Consider the following 19,920-nt stretch of genomic DNA (forward strand, 5'->3'; position numbering starts at 1 on the left):
GTACACAAAGTTAATTTCAACTTTAATTTTCAACTGTTTTAGCTAATATATTATGATAACAAAATTAAGACTTGTTGGCTTTCAACGTTGACATGATTTTTAACTAAAGTGGTTGGATTAGCTTGTGGCATATCCATGTGGTCAGATTCTGACTTTTCTAAAATGCTCTAAACAAATCTTCACCGGTGCACACACTTCTCTAAGTTGTTAGACTGCACACTGTAAATTCCTTGGTGTCATTAAATGTATCACCTATATGGGCTGTTAACATCATTTATTAGGATTTAGATCTCCTTTGAGTCTCCCAGGCGTCATTTTTTTAGAAAAATTATTATTTTATTTAATTGTTTCAGGGCTTTACTGTTCAACTATTATACAAAAACATACAAATTGTGGCTTAAATACATATAATTAATGATTGTGCTCCTACATATTAGACAACGGACCTATTTTGTTTTTATTAGACCCACCTAAAAAAAGTTGTGGATCCTTGGGTTTACTTTGCTGGATAGTGCGCATCAGAACTGCCTCTATTTTTGAATCTACTCTTATCTCTTCTTATTAGCATTTCATATTTTTTTTAACTTGATGTGCAATGTTGTTTATGTGATGTTTATTTTAGTTAATCTTCTCCATTTGCAGTGTGTTTTATTGTTCCTTGTTTTTAAATGTGTTGACTTGTCTTTGTTTTTTATAGTCTGTGCAGCACTTTGGTCGACTATGGTTGTTTTAAATCTGCCATACAAATAAAAATTGTATTTTATTGTATGAATATTGAATGTGATGATGAAAAACTGTTATAAGGATAAACAGTGTTTTTCTTTAAGGTCCAATGAAATAAAAAATAAAATAAAAAATTTAGATGTTAGTATCTGTATTGTTAATTTTTAGGATAGCTATAAGCTGGTGTGCTCCAAAACAGTGACAAAATTCGATATTAGCTTTTAGTTTGTCACTTCCACCTAAACAGATCAATGGTTTTACTCGTGACACCTCATACTACAATTCCTTATCAAATCATACCCAATCAAATGCTCTCTAGTGTCTAACATGCCCCACCCCTTTCAAAATGCAGGGATAAAACTAAATGCTATTGGCTTTTTTAAAGGGGAGGAGCTATACTGTCCCACTCTCTCTGTGTTTCGTTTGAGATTACGCCAAAACAGAATAAAAATGCACATTTTAAAGCACTTTAAGGCACCTTTAAATTTGTACTTAAATGGCACAAATCAGAATGAATACTCATTTATAGCAATTAAAACTTGACCCATTTCACACTCATAAAAGGAAGGAAGAAAAGAAGGAAGGAAGGAAGGAAAGAAGGAACGAACGAAAAAGAAAGAAAGGTAGAAAGGAAAAAGCAAAGAAAGAAAGAAAGAAAGAAAGAAAGAAAGAAAGAAAGACATGTAAACGTCAAGTCATTTGGTTGTAAATGTTGTAATTGAGTAGCAGATGCCATGAGGAATGACAGGAGACTTTCATCTGCTGCTCATTAGTGAAGTATTTTTAAACTGCCGTGTGATTGCATTTACATTCATTTTCCTGGCTTACGCTGGGCCTAGCAAAGCAACTTACCAGGACGATTACCAAACCAAAGCTTTTCATTTAATACTCAGATGGATATCCAGTTTCACTCAAACCTTAGTGACCCGTTCCTGTGAGGATCCAGGTGAACTATTTCGACTTAGAAGCAAATGCACTCAGACGGTCAAACAACATATACACCATAAAAAAGAATGTTTCATTTTCCCACAATTAAACCTGAAGGATATTCAGACATTACAGCCGGGACCCAAGAATAAAATATGTTTTCATTCCCGTCATTAATGGAGCAGGTTCACCATAAATTCCTCGTCTTTTATTGAAATTAAATTGGAAAGAGCAATTGTTATTTTTTCCCCTCCATGCACTTGTAACAATAAAAAGAGCACAAAAAAAAGATGAGAGGAAAAAGCGAGCAGAATGTTCATATTTCTAACTACCAAAAGGTTTTAATGGAACTGAGGAATGAAATACTGCATATTAGGAATGGAAATAACAGAAAAAAATACACCTGAAATTAAACACCTGCTTTCTGAGAAGATAAATATATAAATTCAGACACTTTATGTGCCTTGCAGTGCGTATCAAAAAGTTGTTATTGTGGCATGATGAAAAATGTCAGTAAAAGTAGCCTAGCAGCTTGCCATTAAATCACCAACACACCCTATGACCTGGATTGGCGTCTCGGATGAAAGAGTGGCTGGATTCGGGATGGCATTTTGGCTACCTGCCCACTTGAAGCCATTTTTTTTCTTCTTGCTTAATGGCTCCGTTGGTTGGGTTTGAGCGGAGGCTGATTTATGACATGGCCGAGGCTCTTTGAAGCAAAACTGCCGTGCTGACATTTCCTGCTTCAGGTGTGAGGTTTGACGGACTAAACTATTCCACCTGGACGGCAATTTTCTCATGAGCACAAGATGCAGGGCAGCCAGAGGGCAGCGAATCATACTTCGACTTTTAGACACTGGCGTTTTAGTGGTGAAGAATTGTCTTTCATTTCACTGTTGGCAGGTTATCGTAACCGTATTACGTAATTGTAACAGTAATTGTGTACTGGGTGCACTCACCGGCGATGTTGACAGAGGAGATGAAAGCAGCGAGAACGGCCAGAGTCTCGGCTGTGCTGCTGGGGAGATAGCCACCACCCATGAGGGATAGACCACCAACAGCTGTCAAACCTAAAAACACACAGCATCCATGTTATCACAAACTAGAGAAATAAGGAAGCGCATTGAAAATCAAATGTGACCGTGGACCACAAAAAGTTAAAGGTGCAGTAGGTGATTGTCTTCAGAAACAATTTCATTGTGCTAGTTGAAAGTCTCTTCACATTTCAATAGTAATGATTAAAGTAAATGATCTAAATTTTGATGCATTTTTATATTTTTGGTAAGGTGTAAGACCTAAAAATGTTCATCTAAAAAAATATTGTCAGGACAACATTTCCCCTAATTCTGATAAGTAGCCCAAACTGTCTGTCAACAAAAAGAGATTTGTATATCTGCACACCCATTCACGCAGATCCACTGTTTGCACATGGACTCAAGCGTGACAGCGGTAAACACAAATGCTGAATCAAAACTTTTGAAAATCCTGAATCAATATAGGAAATACTTTTGCACTCTGGAGGATGCATAACACCATGGCTGAAGTATTTCTTTAAGACAGGTAATGTTATGTTTTAATAGTATTTGTCATGCAAAGCTGATGCAGATTTTGTTGTTAGGAATGAGTTAGATGCATGGACATGTTGTTTAGCCACTGAAATCTTCCAGCCAAAGATTGATGTGATTATTTTCAGTTTCATAAAGTACCATTTACAGCATCGATAATGTATATTTTCTTTTTTAGTTTAACAACAAAACATCATTAAATAGCGCTGTTCTGCCTAGCCAGCTTTACTGAGCTGAAGTTGGTTTTATATTAACATTGGTTCATTTTTGAACAATGACAACCTGTGACACGCTCCCTATACTGTTTACCATGCTACTTTGAATATTCGGTCTGAAATAGCATGCAAGTATGGCTTAGTAATAAGTGTAAATCCTGCACCTCACAAGCCAGCCACTAAGCATACAGTAGTCGCTTTAGGACAGAGCGCGTGAGAGAAACCAGCGATACTTGCATGAAATATTGCACATTATGACAAGTTTTGCTTGATAACTACACAACTGAAATGTGCTAGATATAATACAGTTTTTGGTTCAGAATTATAGTATTATAAAGTACTATAAAGTTTTCTAACTGGCAAATGACATGGACTAGTCTAGTGGGTTGTAGTGTCTTTAAGGTGCGTGTTCGTGATTTCAGGAGGCATGGATTTGGACGGCAGAAGAGGGACTGTTTAAAAATACTGTGCTAACAAATAACCTTTAAAAATTACATTCAGCAGGTCAAAATGGTTGATTTTTTTTATGCAAAAAATATAATATCAATTAAAGATAATGTTCCATGCACATATACTATTTTAAATTTATTAAATCTCAATATATGTTGTATGAATCAGTTTTTAAAAATTGACACTTGACAAAAATCACAACTATTTAAATTGCAGAAAATTTATATTTATATTCTTTTTTTCTTTTTATATTGTATATTTAATTATATATTTTTGAAATGCTATATGACTTGTATACTATTAATACATTTAAAATGTTTACTTTAAGTTTTTAAACATATTCTTTTGCAATTAAAAATGTAAGAATTTTTTAAAATACATTTATGTAAAATGTTTTTACTTAAAATAATAAAAAGTGTTGATGTACTTAGAAAAACTACATATATATTTTCAAAGTATTTTTAAAAAGCTATTTTCCAACCATTTTCATTCATTCAATCATTTTTACTGTGGCTTAGTGCCTTATTTATCATGGGTTACCAAAGCGGAATAAACTGCCAACTAATCTGGCATGTTTTATGCAGCGGATCCCCTTCCAACTACAACCCAATATTGGGAAATATCAATACATTCTCACATTCATACACAACGGCCAATTTTGTTTATCCAATTCACTTACAGCACATGTCTTTGGACTGTGGAGGAAACCGGAGCACCGGGAGAAAACCAACAAGAGGAGAACATGCAAACTCAACACAGAAATGCCAACTGGCCAAGCCAGGACTCGGACCAGAGACCTTCTTTCCAACCATTTTAAAAATGAAGTATTTTAATGTACTGTAAAAAGTTGTTAATATACACACAAACATTGTAGTTTGTCCTGTTTTGACACTAGACTTTTTTTGCTTTTCCATTGGCAATTACGACGTGTACAGATATTTTAATTTGGTGGTTTATTTGGCATGTTTAAGAATCGACCTACATTGCTATACACTTAAATATTTTTAAGATTTCATTTCAAACACTAAAAGGACATTTTTGTTACCCAAACATAAAAAGTCCACAGGAGGACAATAAGCTAAAATTGAGCCAGATGCTGTTGCTGAGTAATAGTGACTAATTAAGCATAAACCGATAAACATCTCGACAATTTGGCAGATTTCATGGAATCCGTTTCCAGATTTACTCCTAAACGGTTAGTGCTGACTATTTTAAGCAATGAAAACAAGTCCCAAAACAACAGCTCCTGTCATTTCCTAACTCCACCAGACGGCTGACATCACATGTACAGAAGTACAGCACTCTCAGCGCTCAAAACAAGTTGTTTGTAACTCATTCTGATGGGGAATTAACGAGGACAACACTGGCATCCCTGAGGGTAATCTGATAACCATCACCTCTATAATCGTTTTCAAATGCTTCCGCGGCATCCACTCGACTGACCCAACCTGAGGTGGCCCTGTTAGTTAGCGCTATCTTAAGTCAATGAAGTGTGTAACTGTTGGTAAGCATTTCCTCTCACTTTGTAATTCCAAAGCAACAATTGATCACAGACCAGCTCGCGGGCCAAGATCACGCTACCACAACACTGCAGGAAACGCAACAGACCATTTGTAAACCGACGCAGGCACGAACCGCCACACACGCATCCAGAGCTCTGGATATCAGTAAAATAAAACCCTTGGATGGAAATGAAAGATGTCAGAGCTTGCCTAAAAACGCGCAAATGGATTACTGGATAATATTTCGGCCTTTCTGTGATCACAGAGAATAAAAGCGATGAGGTATTTGGAAAGAAGGGTCATTTTAAAGAAATTACACATTCGTTAGCTCATGAGCATGTGACCAGAATGGACCCAAAAAACCTAATCTCATAGCCTGGGATCATTCCGTGAAGATCAGATGATGTACAAACGGTCATTTCAGGAGATGAGGCGTCATTCTGATTCACCAGTTTCAGGTAGATTAAAGAGCGAGAGATGAACTCTAAGCCACCAGGAGCAAAAAGAGTAACTTTACACTTCAACACTTTCAATGAGAATGAGAAATTCCACATTAGTGGCTTCACGTCTCGCTCACTTTTGGAGAGCTTCATTACGTCTGGTGCTGAAATAAATCCAAATTCCTGCTTACTCACGTTTACACAGTTCAATTTCAGTGTCAAATATGGAACATGGCTCATGTGGCTGTCTGAAATACTTGAATCTGATTGGTCAGTCATGACATTCCAAGTTACGTTATTCAGAGATGACAACCACTAAATAACACGGGTTCATCAGGGTACTTAGAATCATCTTGACCAACATTAAAGATGCTTACATCCTTATATACCATTGTCAGTCTCTGCCGCCATTTTTGACTGCTTGGTGCCATCTTGGTGACTGAATAATACGTAGGTTAGTGTATACTCCATTTAGCCATTTTCATTTCTCAGATTTGCCTTTGATTAAAGAACTTATAAACTCTTAGAGCTCAGAACAAAGTTTTGGGTCCAATTTTTACATATTGTAGCAAGTGGTCGTGTAATAAATGGGGTAAAGTACATTCAGGCAATTGCTTTTACAGAATTAAGCCCTTCAGTCTCATACAAGACGCATTCGCTTTCCTGTCGGGCTTTATTCTGGCATAGCAACTGTCAGTGGGCTGACAGTTTTTTTTTTTTATCCCTATTTATCCCTTACATAGCAAATAAAAAAGGGACTGTCTCTAAAAGACCAATAAAGTAATTCACAGGAAGTGTGCAGTAGGTCAAGGGAAACTAACTGCTTTGGTTGATTCCTAACACTCTCGATGTGAAGTTTATGGCTCTTTTGACATAAAGGACTTTTTAATGCAGACCACCAAGAACTTCGTTAAAAACAATGAACCTTTCCTGGTTTCTCAGCCTGCTGCGAGAGATGAATAAAAGCTTAATGAAGCACAGAAGCATCCTTAATGTGCCTGGCTGATGATGATGTGGCCCTGTGAGGACCTCAAGTCTAGACTAATGAAGAGCTGAATTTGCTGCTTAACGGGTGGGCCATGTCAGGCCATCACCGGCGCTAAGTCATTGGTGGCAAGAAGAAAAATTAGGTGACTTTTTCTGACCATTAAAGGAAGTGGGTAATTCACACCTACTTGAGAGCCCCCTGCAGCTAAAGGGCAAACTCAAATGAAGAAAACCAAACGCTTTGATGACCTGTACTTGAGATGAAATAAGACCCTGTGACAGTGCAAAATATACTCAATGTTAAAAGTAAAAAATAAATTACATTAAGATAAATTACATTAGTCTTTTAACTTGAATTTATAGCAATTTAGTTATAATTAATTACTTAAAATGTACTATATTAATTTTATTGTATTCATTTTTATACTCTTTTTTTTTTTCTTTCTCTTTTTTAACTGATTATAACTGCATGGTTACAGATTCAGTTACAGTTATTCTCAGTGTAATAAACCTGATTTTTTGCAACAAGCTAAAGAGATGATAGTTAAATAAATAATTAGATCGATATTGTTCCCCCTTCGCTATTTACTTATCCACAAGTGATTTTAAATTTTAAGAGTTGGATATATATATATATATATATATATATATATATATATATATATATATATATATATATATATATATATATATATATATATATATAAATCTATTTAGTCAAAACTTATTTAGTCAAAGAAACATGATGGCATCTTGGAATTAATCAATGAAGGCTTTTTTCAGTAGAAAAAAAGTTCATAGATGTTCAATATGACCCCGTCCAGACACAAGTAACATCAACCCGAAAGTTGTGGTATTCTCTTTGAATCACCCTATATATAACCAGTTTCAAAACATTCTTCAAAACCTCATATTGTGTTCAACAAAAGAAAGTAACTGACAGAGGTTTAACAAAAAAATTTAGGATAAAATTCTAATAAATATCCTGGGTGAACTACCCTTTCAAAAAATACAATTCTAGTGATTTAAGCTTCCTTTCACACCATATTGTAAATGTAACTAATAAGAAAACTAGTAGATACTTTTAATATATTAGAAAATGTGGCACGGCGATACACTTCATTGACGAACTTACCAGAAATTGCATTTGTAACAGACATAAGTGGAGAATGAAGAGCAGGAGTGACGCCCCATACGGTGTGGTATCCCACAATTCCTGCCAGGCCAAAGGTTGTTACCATCTGAGTGAAAGCAGCATTGGGAGCACATAGTCCAAGACCAATCGCTGTACCCAGACCTGAGGAGAAATAACAACATGTCAAACATCTCATACCACAATGTTTTCTAAACTGGACACACTTGCTACTCCAATGCTAATATTGAATTTCTTTCTGAAAAATGAAATAAAATATTAATTATTTGAACCTTTATTTTCATCCATTAGCATTTTTTTTATTTTATTATTTTTTTTAAATTAATACTCCCTATATAAGCTCTGGTAGTTTCAAATAAATAAATGTTTATTTAAATGTATTTTACTTTCAGCTACTACATTTAAGCTTTTATAAATATACATTAATGCAATAAAATATATTACTAACTACTTCCATAGTTAGGACTATTTCATAGTAAATTACAGTACATTTATAATAAGAAAATAATTATAATAAAGAATAAATCAATTAATACAATTTAAATATTATTACTACTATTATCTTTCCACTGACATTGAGCAGCATTTGGTTATTGACCGCTTACAGCCGTTGGCCATGTGGGTAAGCAAACCACTTCACCGCAACAGACATACACAGCAGGAGGAAGAGGGGGGAGAAAAAAAAAAAAGGAGCGCAACACAACCGGCACTTTATCATCTCAGTTTCCTGGCATTCAGATGTCAGAACAAGCCCAGGTGATGTGGAAAATAAAACAACTTGTGCTGCAATTAGGTGACCAATCACAGATTTCAAAAGGCAGCGATTTCGGCCTTCTGAGCAAAAGACAGGATTCCCCATTCCAAAGCCCGTACAGAGACAGCAAACCATGAAAGGGCAGGAAGATCTCATTTGCATGTTTGTTTATCAGCCGGTGTTTATTTACGTGCGAATTGTATTTGCGGCTGGTCTGAGTGAGGAAGTGAGCTCTTTGAAGAGAAGCCAACATTGCCTTTCCTCACACAAGTGTTCCTCAAGCGTCTGCAACCAATAGAATTCATTTGTGCGCCGTTTGGTTTAGCAGGGCTTTTTTAGAGTCTAATCACATCTTAGGACAAAGCAGGCCAAAGAGGGGAGCTGCTATTTTTGGAATTTCTGAGCAATGCAAGATCGCTAAAGTGGATAAAAGGAGGGAAAATAAAAATCGGATTAATCTCAAAGGCAATAAAAGAGAGGCCGTTTTAAATGTACACGACAGCCTTATTAGCATAGTTCAATGTCAGAGACCACCAATGCAGCGGCCTTTTTCTCTTTAAAAAAAAAGAAATGATGGGGAGCTGCTTTCATATTAACCCCGAGGGAGCCAGAGAGATCCGGTGGGAAGAGGAAGGCATGGAGTGTGTTTTACCTCCGGTATAAACCCCAGCCGTGGTGAGGGTGGCTCTGAAGGGTGAGACGGCAGATGCTTTTTCCTTCTGCAGCTCCTGGACAGTCTTTTGTTTTGGAGGGGCTGCCACCGGTACGTTCTGAGGTTGCGGTGCAGGGAAAAGCACTTTTCCATCCTGTAGACAGACAGAGAGAGCCAGAATTCAAATAACACCAGCACTCAACTCCTTGAAAGCTCAATGAGCGCCAGAGTGATATTGAGTCATAAATTAAAAACGGCTCACACCCTTTAAACTAAAGGGGTGTCAAACTCATTTAAGTTGATGGTCAGTTTGGAGAAAATGTCACTTTATGCAGGCCAGAGTCGTGTAGGTGTTAAGTATTAATGTATACACAGAGATTAGACTAGTTTACAACTTAATTAACAAAATCTAAAACGAATAAATTTGTTTTTTAAGAAGCAAACGAAGATTCTCCGTGCCTTAAAACAGTCCAATAGGTGCGTAGACCCCAAATAAAATTAAAGAAACTGAAGAACTGAAGAAACTTTGCGCAGTCTCAAATTAAAAAAAGTTTGATGTTGATCGTTGTCAATGCCGAGATGAGTCTGCTTAATTTTGTTACCCAACTCTGACATAAAATGTTCATCAATGTTCAGTGATCAGTCAATACCTAATTGTTCCCACAAAAATCAACATGTAAGATTTTTCATGGGTAACACTTCACAATAGGGTTGTATTAGTTAATGTTGGTTAATGTATTTACTGAACAGTGAACATTGCATTACTACAGTATTTATTCCTGTTAGTTAATGAAAATACAGTTTTTCATTGTTAGTTTATGTTAATTCATGGTGCATTAACTAATGTTAACAAGCATGAATTTGGATGTTAAGAAGGCATTATTAAATGCCGAACTATGATTAATAAATACTGTACAAGTATTGTTCATAATTAGTTCATGTTAGTAAATATATTAGCTAATGAACCTTATTGTAAAGCGTGACCTTTTTATGAAAAAAAAGATGACTAAAATGTATTTTACGAAGATAATTTCTCTTAAATCTGCCCAGAAAAATCTGAACCATTTTAGACCATTTTTTTCTTTTACTTAAGAATCAACAAGCTTTGCAGCTGCCTTGACTATAATTTAAGCTTAAAATTTAAGGCTTGCTGTTTAAACTGAAAATAGTGAAAACGTCTCTTTTACATGGTTGTATTTTACTTTCCTTTTTCGTTCTAAAACCGATCAAATTTGAAAAATTGATCAGAGAAATTAAAAATTCATACTAGCATTGTCATGTTTGATTTCATCATCTACTAGTAGCCCATTTTACATAGTTTCTGAATATAAAATATTATTATTATGTTATTCACCTGTTTTGCCTGCTAAAAAAATATTTCATTTAAAAAGAAAGAAATAAACTATTGCCCTGGGACAGCCATATAACTCCTAGATTTTGCTGATAAAGTTTAATGATGCATGCACATGAAAGCAAGGTTCTACCATTTTAACATGAAAACTTCAAACACAAAATGTCATCCTAAAATATAAAACAATATCATAAATAAAAAAGGTTTACCTGCATAACGACTGAACCTCGGATGACATGGTCCATCGTGCCAAAATCAAACTCGTTTTTCACATCAAAGTAGAAAGTTTCCTTGTCTGGGCTGATGGCGCGGATAAGTTTAGTGATGTTGTTAGAGTATAAAGTGCTGGCTTGAGTCGGGAGACGACTGGGAATATCAGTATAGCCGACGTGAATCACACCCTAGAGCAAAGAACACAACAACATTTTAGTCAAACAAACACGACTATACACTATTGTTCTTCTGCTTCTGAAAGAGGTTTCTCTTACGATAAATGGCATTGCTTTTACAGAAAAATGTAATGCTTAGTCTTATATTGCCAACTGCAATATCAAACTTGTAGAGTTACTTCTTGAAAGGTGACCTATACTAAAATATCTTCTACTTGCCAGCTCCTTTCTTTGATGTCTAATACTTAAATATTGTATTGATAAATAAAATATGAAGCCTTATGCATTCTTATAGGCATTTTTCTCAGTTGAATTCCTTTTATGAATCAATTTTACATTAGACATAAAAAAGTTACACTCTTGAGATTCAGGATAAAAATGCTGCCGCTGAAACCTGTTAATACTACAGTATTTCAATGGCAGAGAGTCTGTCTGAAGGCACAAACGCAGACAATTAATACACGGTTTAAACATCTGCAAATTAAATGGAATATGAGAGTTAACATAACTCAAGAATTGCTTTACAAATTCAATCTAAATACTCCTGTGCTGATCAATGCATAAAATGCAATAAAGAGATAGGAACTTTATACCATTGTTTATGGAAGTCTCCTTTGTGGAAGTGAAGTTTTTATCCACAGTATTAAAACTATGCAATATAAAAACATATCCAAATGTCCAAAACTTTGTATTTCAAATATTTTCCTGTTACAAGCACTTTTACTAGTTCAGATAAGAAATTGTTATCTTTGTTTATTACATGCAAAACTTCTAATAGCTCATTTTTGGAAAACACAGAAAGGCCTCATTTTAGACAATGGTTGCGGGAATTGTATTATTGTTTGGCTTTAGAAAAATGTACTTGTATAGTATATATAACTTCTATAGAAAATCTGAAAAGTTGTTCAAATCTTTTGTAGGTTACCTGAAGGAAGCGGATTCAAATGTTTTCTCTGTATAACCTGTATCACCCGCTATTGATATCCTGTTGATGCCTTGTGATGTCCCTTTATAGTGGATGTGCATGTACATGCATTTACTTGTATATTTGTATATATATACACATTTATATAAAACAATTTTTTTACTTTTCAGTAATTTTTTTCATTTTTTAAAATTATTTTATGCTTTGTATGTTTGGTTTTGATTTTGTGGTACATCTTAAAAGCTTCTAAAATCAGTAGTGACTGATAAAGACAGTGCAAAAAAAAACTACAGTATTTGATACTTGTTCCATTTTTGAACAAAGTCAAATTTGAGCACATTGTTTTATAACAGGCTTCCATATAGTTGTCAAGGCTTTAAAACATGAAATTTGTAAATTATATATGCAAAAATATTACAGTGCAATGTTAATAATAAAAAGTACTTGTATGGAAAATAATATATATATATATATATATATATATAAAAAATTTTTTTTTTTTTTTTTCCCCACTCAAAAAACAGTGGCAGTCTGTAAACTGGAATAATTTTTTTTTTTTTAAAGTCAACTTTTAAATTAGTTTTGGGTAGTTATTATAAGAAATGATGCTGGTAAAGAAATTGATGGCAGAGCAAGTGTAAAAATTAAATATAAGTCAAATAGAGATATGTTTGTCCATTACAGACTCATGTAGACCGTTTGATTTAATGCATACGGTTTGGGAAAGGACACAAAGTGTAAGGGGTGTTTGCAAAAATCTTTGATCCCAAATGGTCAAGCTGTAGTGAACTCACTTTGTGAACAGACAGTTCTCCAGGAACCGTGGTCTCGATGTTTCCCCCTGCCTCTGCAGCCAGATCCACCACCACTGAACCGTCTTTCATGGTCTCCACCATTTCCTTAGTAATCAGCACAGGGGCCTTCCGACCTGCATAATTTCAGCACAGTGAGACTGCTAAACCAAAACCATGACTGATATGCATTTAATAAGACTCCTCTGATGTGCCTTTTATCCCTGCAACCTAATATACAGATAAGGAGCTTTGCGGCTTGTTGGTTTTAAAAGAAAAATGTTGATAAAAGAGAAACAGACTGAATGGGTTTTACCAATCCAAGCATGCTTAAAACTGCCAGGTATGCAGTTTGTGTAGGAATTAAGTACGAAAAGTCCAACCGGTGGCTCAGTAGCTTGAGGGATGGAAATGAAATAACACTGGAGTGTGCATGAGCATGCAAAAAGTCTCAGGAACTGATTTTGGAGTGCCAGCAGGTCCTGAAAAAGCAACAGCGAGTGGAAAGACAGCATTCTGCCAATCTAAAGCCAGAGCGACCCAAAGAAACTCTTTATGACACTCACAAAAACTTTGTAAACATGCTCTGCTATGGACACTGCCTGATTTTTATTAGATCTTGGTTATGGAGATTAGGACAAAACATGTTTCAAATAAACATGAAGCACATCTGCAGCCACAGAGCTGTTAAATTGGTAATTATTCCCTATATAATTAGTTATGCCTGGTAATCGGTTTCTCTTTTCAAATGCCAGCGAAAGCCATACAAGTATTAACTTTAGGATTAGGAAATAAACCAGGATCAGAGTTAAAAGAAGAATTAAAGGATCTCATTGTCTCAATTATTTCAACAATTCATTCAAAATGTTTAATTTACAAACAATGCAAGTGACTGTTCTCAAGAACGGATCATTGATTCATTAACTCAATTGATTCATTCAAAAACAGATCAATCTATAAATAAAACACCATGTTACTCTGAGAAGCACAAGCTCTGGGTTTACTTGAAACTAAAATGATTTATTATAAAAGGCCATGTTTAGATGCTTATTTTTAATAAAACTGCACTATTGCTTGTGTGTTGTTACTAAATCAAATCTTTTTGGTTTTTCTAATATCAAAAATATAAATCCATACAGCTGCATTTTTATGCCAATAATCTGAATTATAGGGTCATTATTCAAACTAATATTCGAATGAATTTCATCACGGTCACGAAATTTGGACACGATTCTCTTCATTTTGAGTTTACAAATAGTGTATGACTAAACCTTACCATACGACTTTTTGGGTACCCTTTCAGAAGGGTACCTAGCACAACATTAGAGAACCTAAAGGCAGAGCAAGATGCGCAGCTGAATGGTTTACAGAGATGCATCACTAGCTTGTGCACAAGGTAGAAGAATAAAAAGCAACCACCGTTTTTACTGTACATCTATATATGAAATACCGAGCTGCTTGAGCATGATGATAATAACGTGCGAGTGATTAATGAAGTGCTTATGACATTCGATTCTTTCAGAAATGGACAAACGTGAGAGTGAAGAGCGAAAAAACAAAGAAGCTTGGAAAAAAACAAATAAGCAAAGGATTCTTTCAGCAAATGATCTTTTCAGATTCTTTAAAACATGAACAAACCATTGGTACCCTTTTGTCAGTAAAAATGCAAGCCTGATAAAGGTGACCCGTACCGTACTGTACCACTCTGTCACCATTAGATACAAATGGGTGGAAATATGAGCGCAAACTGCCCGACAGTTTCCAGCAAAGTTTGTTGCTGTGACGACCAAAGTACAAGAGCAGCACAACGCACCTGCAACCAGTTTGTGCTTACCGCAGTCTACATTCACAATAGCTTGATATTCTTCTCATGTACCTGCACATATATCTATGCATTTCCTCCAAGTCATCTTAAATAATGCACCAGCAGGATATTTCTATGTAGTGTAATTGATCTTGCTGTTTGCAAAGGTGCTATTATGCTGTTATAGCAATGCTGATAAAACAACAGAACTGTAATATTAGGTATGTTTACCTTTTGCAGCAATTACAGCAGCACATCTACTGGCATAGTATCAATATGTTTCCTGAAAACTAACAGTAATGTTATCCCATACTTAAAATTACACGTGTTACTGTCAATAAAACAAGGTTAATTTATTGGCTTGTATTTTTTAAAATGTTAGTATAATTTAAGTTAAATTTTAATTTAAAAGTCTAAATTTAAAAAGTTAAATTTAAAAATTCTAACAAAACACTTTGTAATAATTATTATTTAATATTTTCTTAAATAATATAAAGCATTTTTAATTTTTTTTTTGTCAAGAGCATCCAGCATTTTTGGCTTCATACCAGATTTTTTATTACAGTGCATATCTAGTAATTACGATATTGTAAATATGTTTGACTTACAAAATAACTCCTTTTTTACAATTACAACACTTACCTTCACTGAAAGGAATACATAAATGATGACTTTTTAAAAACAGTCTTTTACAGCTTCATAAAACTCTAAGACTTCATAAGCATTTGATAGTATTTTAGACCTTCTGCGCATCAAAAAAAAAAAATCTTAGAAAAATATACAATGAATTTGTGTGTTTTACAGAAAAATATTAGCATGTGTTTTTTTTAAAACATAAGCCTGAGTAAAGAGTAAAACGTCAACTCCTGGGTGTGTTAATCCTTTAAAAGTCAAACGATGGAAAAATAAGAGCATAAGCAAACAGCACATCACTTAATATCTGCAAGCCCCAGCACACTGCAAAGGGCAAGTGATGGAAAAACTGCAGAAATGCTAGACGGAAAGGGAGTGAAAAGTGCAGGTGTGCGTACCGGGGATGAGCGCGGTAGTGATAATGATGTCAACATCCAAACACTGCTTGGCAAACAGCTTCATCTCTGCCTCGATGAACTCCTTGGACATCTCCTTAGCGTAACCACCCTGACCTTCTCCTGACTCCTTAATATCCACCTCAAGAGGTTCAGCGCCCAGGGACTTAAACTGCTCCAGTGCAGCCGCTCTGAAATAAGAAGATAGACTCTGTGACCAACACAACACTGCCATCAAGAGGACATTTGCTAAAACTCAGGCTCATGTGGCTTTCAGGAATCGGTGAATCATGGTTAAAAAAAAGTGAAAATATGTATAAACACTCTATAAACATTCTGAATAAACACTGTAAACTCGACTTTTACTATTTTAGTAAAATACAGCTTTTTAAACTACATATTTTATACAATTTGGCAAGATTAGCAGTTTTTTTTCTTGCGCAAGATCTTTTTATGGTTTTGTTTTTGGGAAATCATTGAAAAAAACTTGCAGATTAAACAAACATTGTGAATCCAAAGTTAAGCAGAACAATGACTCAATACTCATTTATAAATACTGACAAAAAAGGGAAATAACAGATGTGCTGGTAGGTTAAAAGCGGAGAGGAAAAAACAAAACACCCTGAAAGTTTTGATGCAAGCAGAAATCATCCGGGTCAAAAAAGTAGCACACTGGAAGGAAAAAAATAGCATTAAAAGTTGGCAGATGAAGAAGCAACATGGATCTGTGGATAAAGCACCCCCTACCACCAGAAACTGATGAAATTGATACACCTCATGCCATATTCAATGCATTTTGAACAAAATACCTGTACTGCGTTACAATCACAAAAGGCAGGGCTATAGGCTAACTTTTTGCACTGGTTGCCTGACTTTCTTCGGTGCACCAGGACAAAGGTTAGGTGGACAAAAATTTGACCGCATCACACATAACACTTTATCCCCCGTAAATCAACATATATACAGGCAATATTGACTTGTAAATGATGTAAAGTTAACTTACTGCCGCACTTTACTTTCTCTGATCGGCTTAAACCTTGACATGAATCTAACAAATGTCTGTTGAACCACAGTCACAGAGACATTTTTGATTTATTAATTTTTTGCCCTCAGATGGCTGGTCGCACTGGTGTGATCTCAGATTTTCTTTGGTTACACCATTGAGAAATTTGGTTGTACTCTAGAGCCCTGAAAGGAACGTTTCTGAAACATCTAAATATGACAAAAGGTATACGATTTAAATAAACCCAGCGTTTCTATATCTGAAGTAAGAAATAAATTGAAAGTCTTTTATGCTTTCCAATACTGAACTTGCATTTTTTAAATTCAACTTAACTTAAAATAAATGTCTAGTTTAATGCATTTTACAAATTATTTAATTACTATAAAGCTGAATTTTTTAATCATCCATTATTATTATTATTATTATTATTATTATTATTATTACTCTGTTGATTTTGCCACACAAGAAACACATTCTAGAGAGGTTAACACATTCATAAGTTATTTGTGAAAAAGTGTCACACACTCATTTAAAACACCCATTGACTGAAGACAAACAGTACAAAATGCTAATTTAGGCCACTAAAATTGTAAGATATTTATTGTAAGACTGACACTTATTGGCAGTTTTAGTTTCATAAATAGAGTAATATTAATAAAATAAAAAAGTAATAGTTCACTCAAGTTTCACAAAACAAAGAACTCGGTTACATTTGACCATAACTGAATAAAAAATAAATATAAAAATGTAATCATGTGTAATAAATGTTATGTTGAAAAAAGAACATGTGATGTTTTTGATGCTCATCTCATTGTAATTTTCTCAATAATGGATTTAAATATTGAGGGTACTGTGTACTGTGAATGAAATTAATTTTTTCATTTTTTATTTAACGTACCATTCATTTGAATTTACCAGTAAACCAACTAGATTATTTATTTGCTTAACAGCACTAGTACAATAACTACAGGTGTGACAAGATGAGACATGAGATCGGGTCCACGAGAACAAGACGAAACAAGATTTCTGTACTATCTTTGGGGGATTCTCGATGAAATATATGAAAGAAAAGTCTATTATTCAATCGAAGAAAAAAAATAAATGCAAAACTGTTGAGGTGCTTTTTTTTAATCAACTTGCAATTAATGTTATTTTACTTCTATTTTAATGAACTCCATGCTGTAAAGGACATGCAAACACTGCTAAACATTTATTTAAATTTAAATGGAATTTAAATGGAAAATTTTGTTTTTATATCATTTTAAATTAGCAAAATATATGAATGGAAAATAGATTTTTATTCAACTGGAAAAAATAAATTAATAATAATAACAACAAGCTAAAAAAAATACAAAATACTAAACAATTTAGGTGCTTTTTTATATAAAATTGTAATGAAGGTTATTTTACTTCTATTTTAATGAATTGGGCCGTAAAGAACATGTAAACACTGCAAAATATTTTGCGATAAACTCTACTCACTAGACAAACTCTGAGCTACTGGATGCGAGTATCGACTGATAGGGGAGAGCTGTTTTAATGGAATTTGATACCACACGCTGAATGAAAAGAAAACTTCTGTTCCAGATGGCAAAAATGACAATGTGTGTGTGTGTACTCGGAGGAGATGTGCATGTCTGTGGTGCTTTACTGACCCGTCAGGTGCAGAGAATAGTGTCAAACAGCTGTTTATATAGACTATCCTGCCACAAAATGCTTTAAAATGTTCTACATGGCGGTAATAGTTTGATTACGGAGATTGATTATGCAATTAGAGATCCCATCACACCCCTACTAGTAACAAAATGTTTTTTTTTTACAGTAACTTGGTCAATTAAATGCATGTGGAATTAAATAAAAGTTCTTTACTTAGGGGGAAATACACCAGCAGCAAATCTACCCATTAAATTGTAGTTTAAACTACTTTTTACCTGGTATCAAATCCTCTGACAATGGCACCCATAGCGCGGGCAGATCCAGCAGCAGCCAATCCAGCCACTCCACCTCCAATGATCAACACCTGCCAATAGGAACAGCGTTTTTAAAAATTCTACCTCTGAAATCAACAGAAAAATCTAATTTCTAAGGAAAATATGAACAGTGCTTATATCTTCATCCAAGATCTAATGGGACAAGTGTACGGCAATGAATCAAATAAATTGAAAAGCAAACAGTCAGGGCATGTGTGCGCGTTCTGCCAGCGAATACCTTAGCAGGAGGAACCTTCCCTGCGGCTGTGATCTGACCAGTGAAGAAGCGGCCAAAGTTGTTAGCTGCCAGGACCACGGCTTTATAGCTGCCAACAAAAACAGATGTGCATCAGTTGCTGCTGCTGCTGTGGCAGAAATCAAGACATGTTGCACTTGCCACAAATATTATTTTATTTACAATAATGACATTTAAGACTTTGGTAAGCTGGCCACAGCCGACTGACCTGTAAAGTTCAACTGCATCCATTTAGAATAGTCAAATTTATTCATTTATATATTTATATATATGTAATTCCTCCATAAATAGGTAAATGCTGTCAGATGTCAAAAAAGGATCATGACTTTAAAATAAAATGTTGCATAAAGCTCCTAAATGAACAAAACCTTTAGAATATTGATCAGACTGGAAAGATTGCTGCAAGTGTGACTGAACTTAAGATTTTTGGTTTAATGTATGAGAAAAGCAGCATCTGCTTGTATCTAAGCCTGTCAATAATCAATATATGGACTTATTGCACAACAGGTGAACATGTCTCAATCATTTTTGTTGATGCAATATATATATCGTCCATACATAAGAACCCAATCTAATCACATTTTAGCAGATTACACAACATTCCTATCTCTAATGGAGCTGTCTGGTTTAAAAAACACTATAGTATTAACTATAAACTACTATAGTATATTTTCATATGGGGGCCTGACGAATGAAAATAGATGTTACATTTTTCTCAAGCTCTTTTTATCTTGGACATTTTCGTTAACATTTATTATTATTATTTATTGGTTTAGGATTTATGTTTTCACATTCTGATTCCAGTGTCTATGTTATTTTCTAAAAAATGTGCATGTCCATGTTTATCATTCTATCGAATTAAACACAAATAAGACAAGTATGTACTGTATATGTGAATTTGAAAGAGCAGTCAATGCATGCACTGAAAAAATAGGCTATAGGTCCTCTTAAAACTTAAATAGGCTATTAATAACGCATATAAAAGACAGCTTTTTGTGAAACAATAGAGAATCATGTGGGAGTGCTGTTATAAAG

The 19,920-nt window shown here is 34.6% G+C and overlaps 1 protein-coding gene across 2 annotated transcripts in view; it reads right to left on the reverse strand.

Moving 5' to 3' along the window:
• The window catches only part of nnt (nicotinamide nucleotide transhydrogenase), a 64,938-nt gene that overhangs the window by 32,776 nt on the left and 12,242 nt on the right, over positions 1–19,920 (reverse strand). For both annotated transcript variants that reach the window (XM_073934421.1, NM_214756.1), the window contains 8 exon segments: positions 18,868–18,955; positions 18,591–18,679; positions 15,660–15,847; positions 12,828–12,961; positions 10,929–11,120; positions 9,369–9,522; positions 7,945–8,106; positions 2,610–2,720 (listed from right to left, as the gene is read on the reverse strand). In XM_073934421.1, coding sequence (XP_073790522.1) covers positions 2,610–2,720; positions 7,945–8,106; positions 9,369–9,522; positions 10,929–11,120; positions 12,828–12,961; positions 15,660–15,847; positions 18,591–18,679; positions 18,868–18,955 — 1,118 coding nt within the window.

This window comes from Danio rerio, chromosome 21, assembly GCF_049306965.1.
Source record: "Danio rerio strain Tuebingen ecotype United States chromosome 21, GRCz12tu, whole genome shotgun sequence".
Taxonomy (NCBI): domain Eukaryota; kingdom Metazoa; phylum Chordata; class Actinopteri; order Cypriniformes; family Danionidae; genus Danio; species Danio rerio.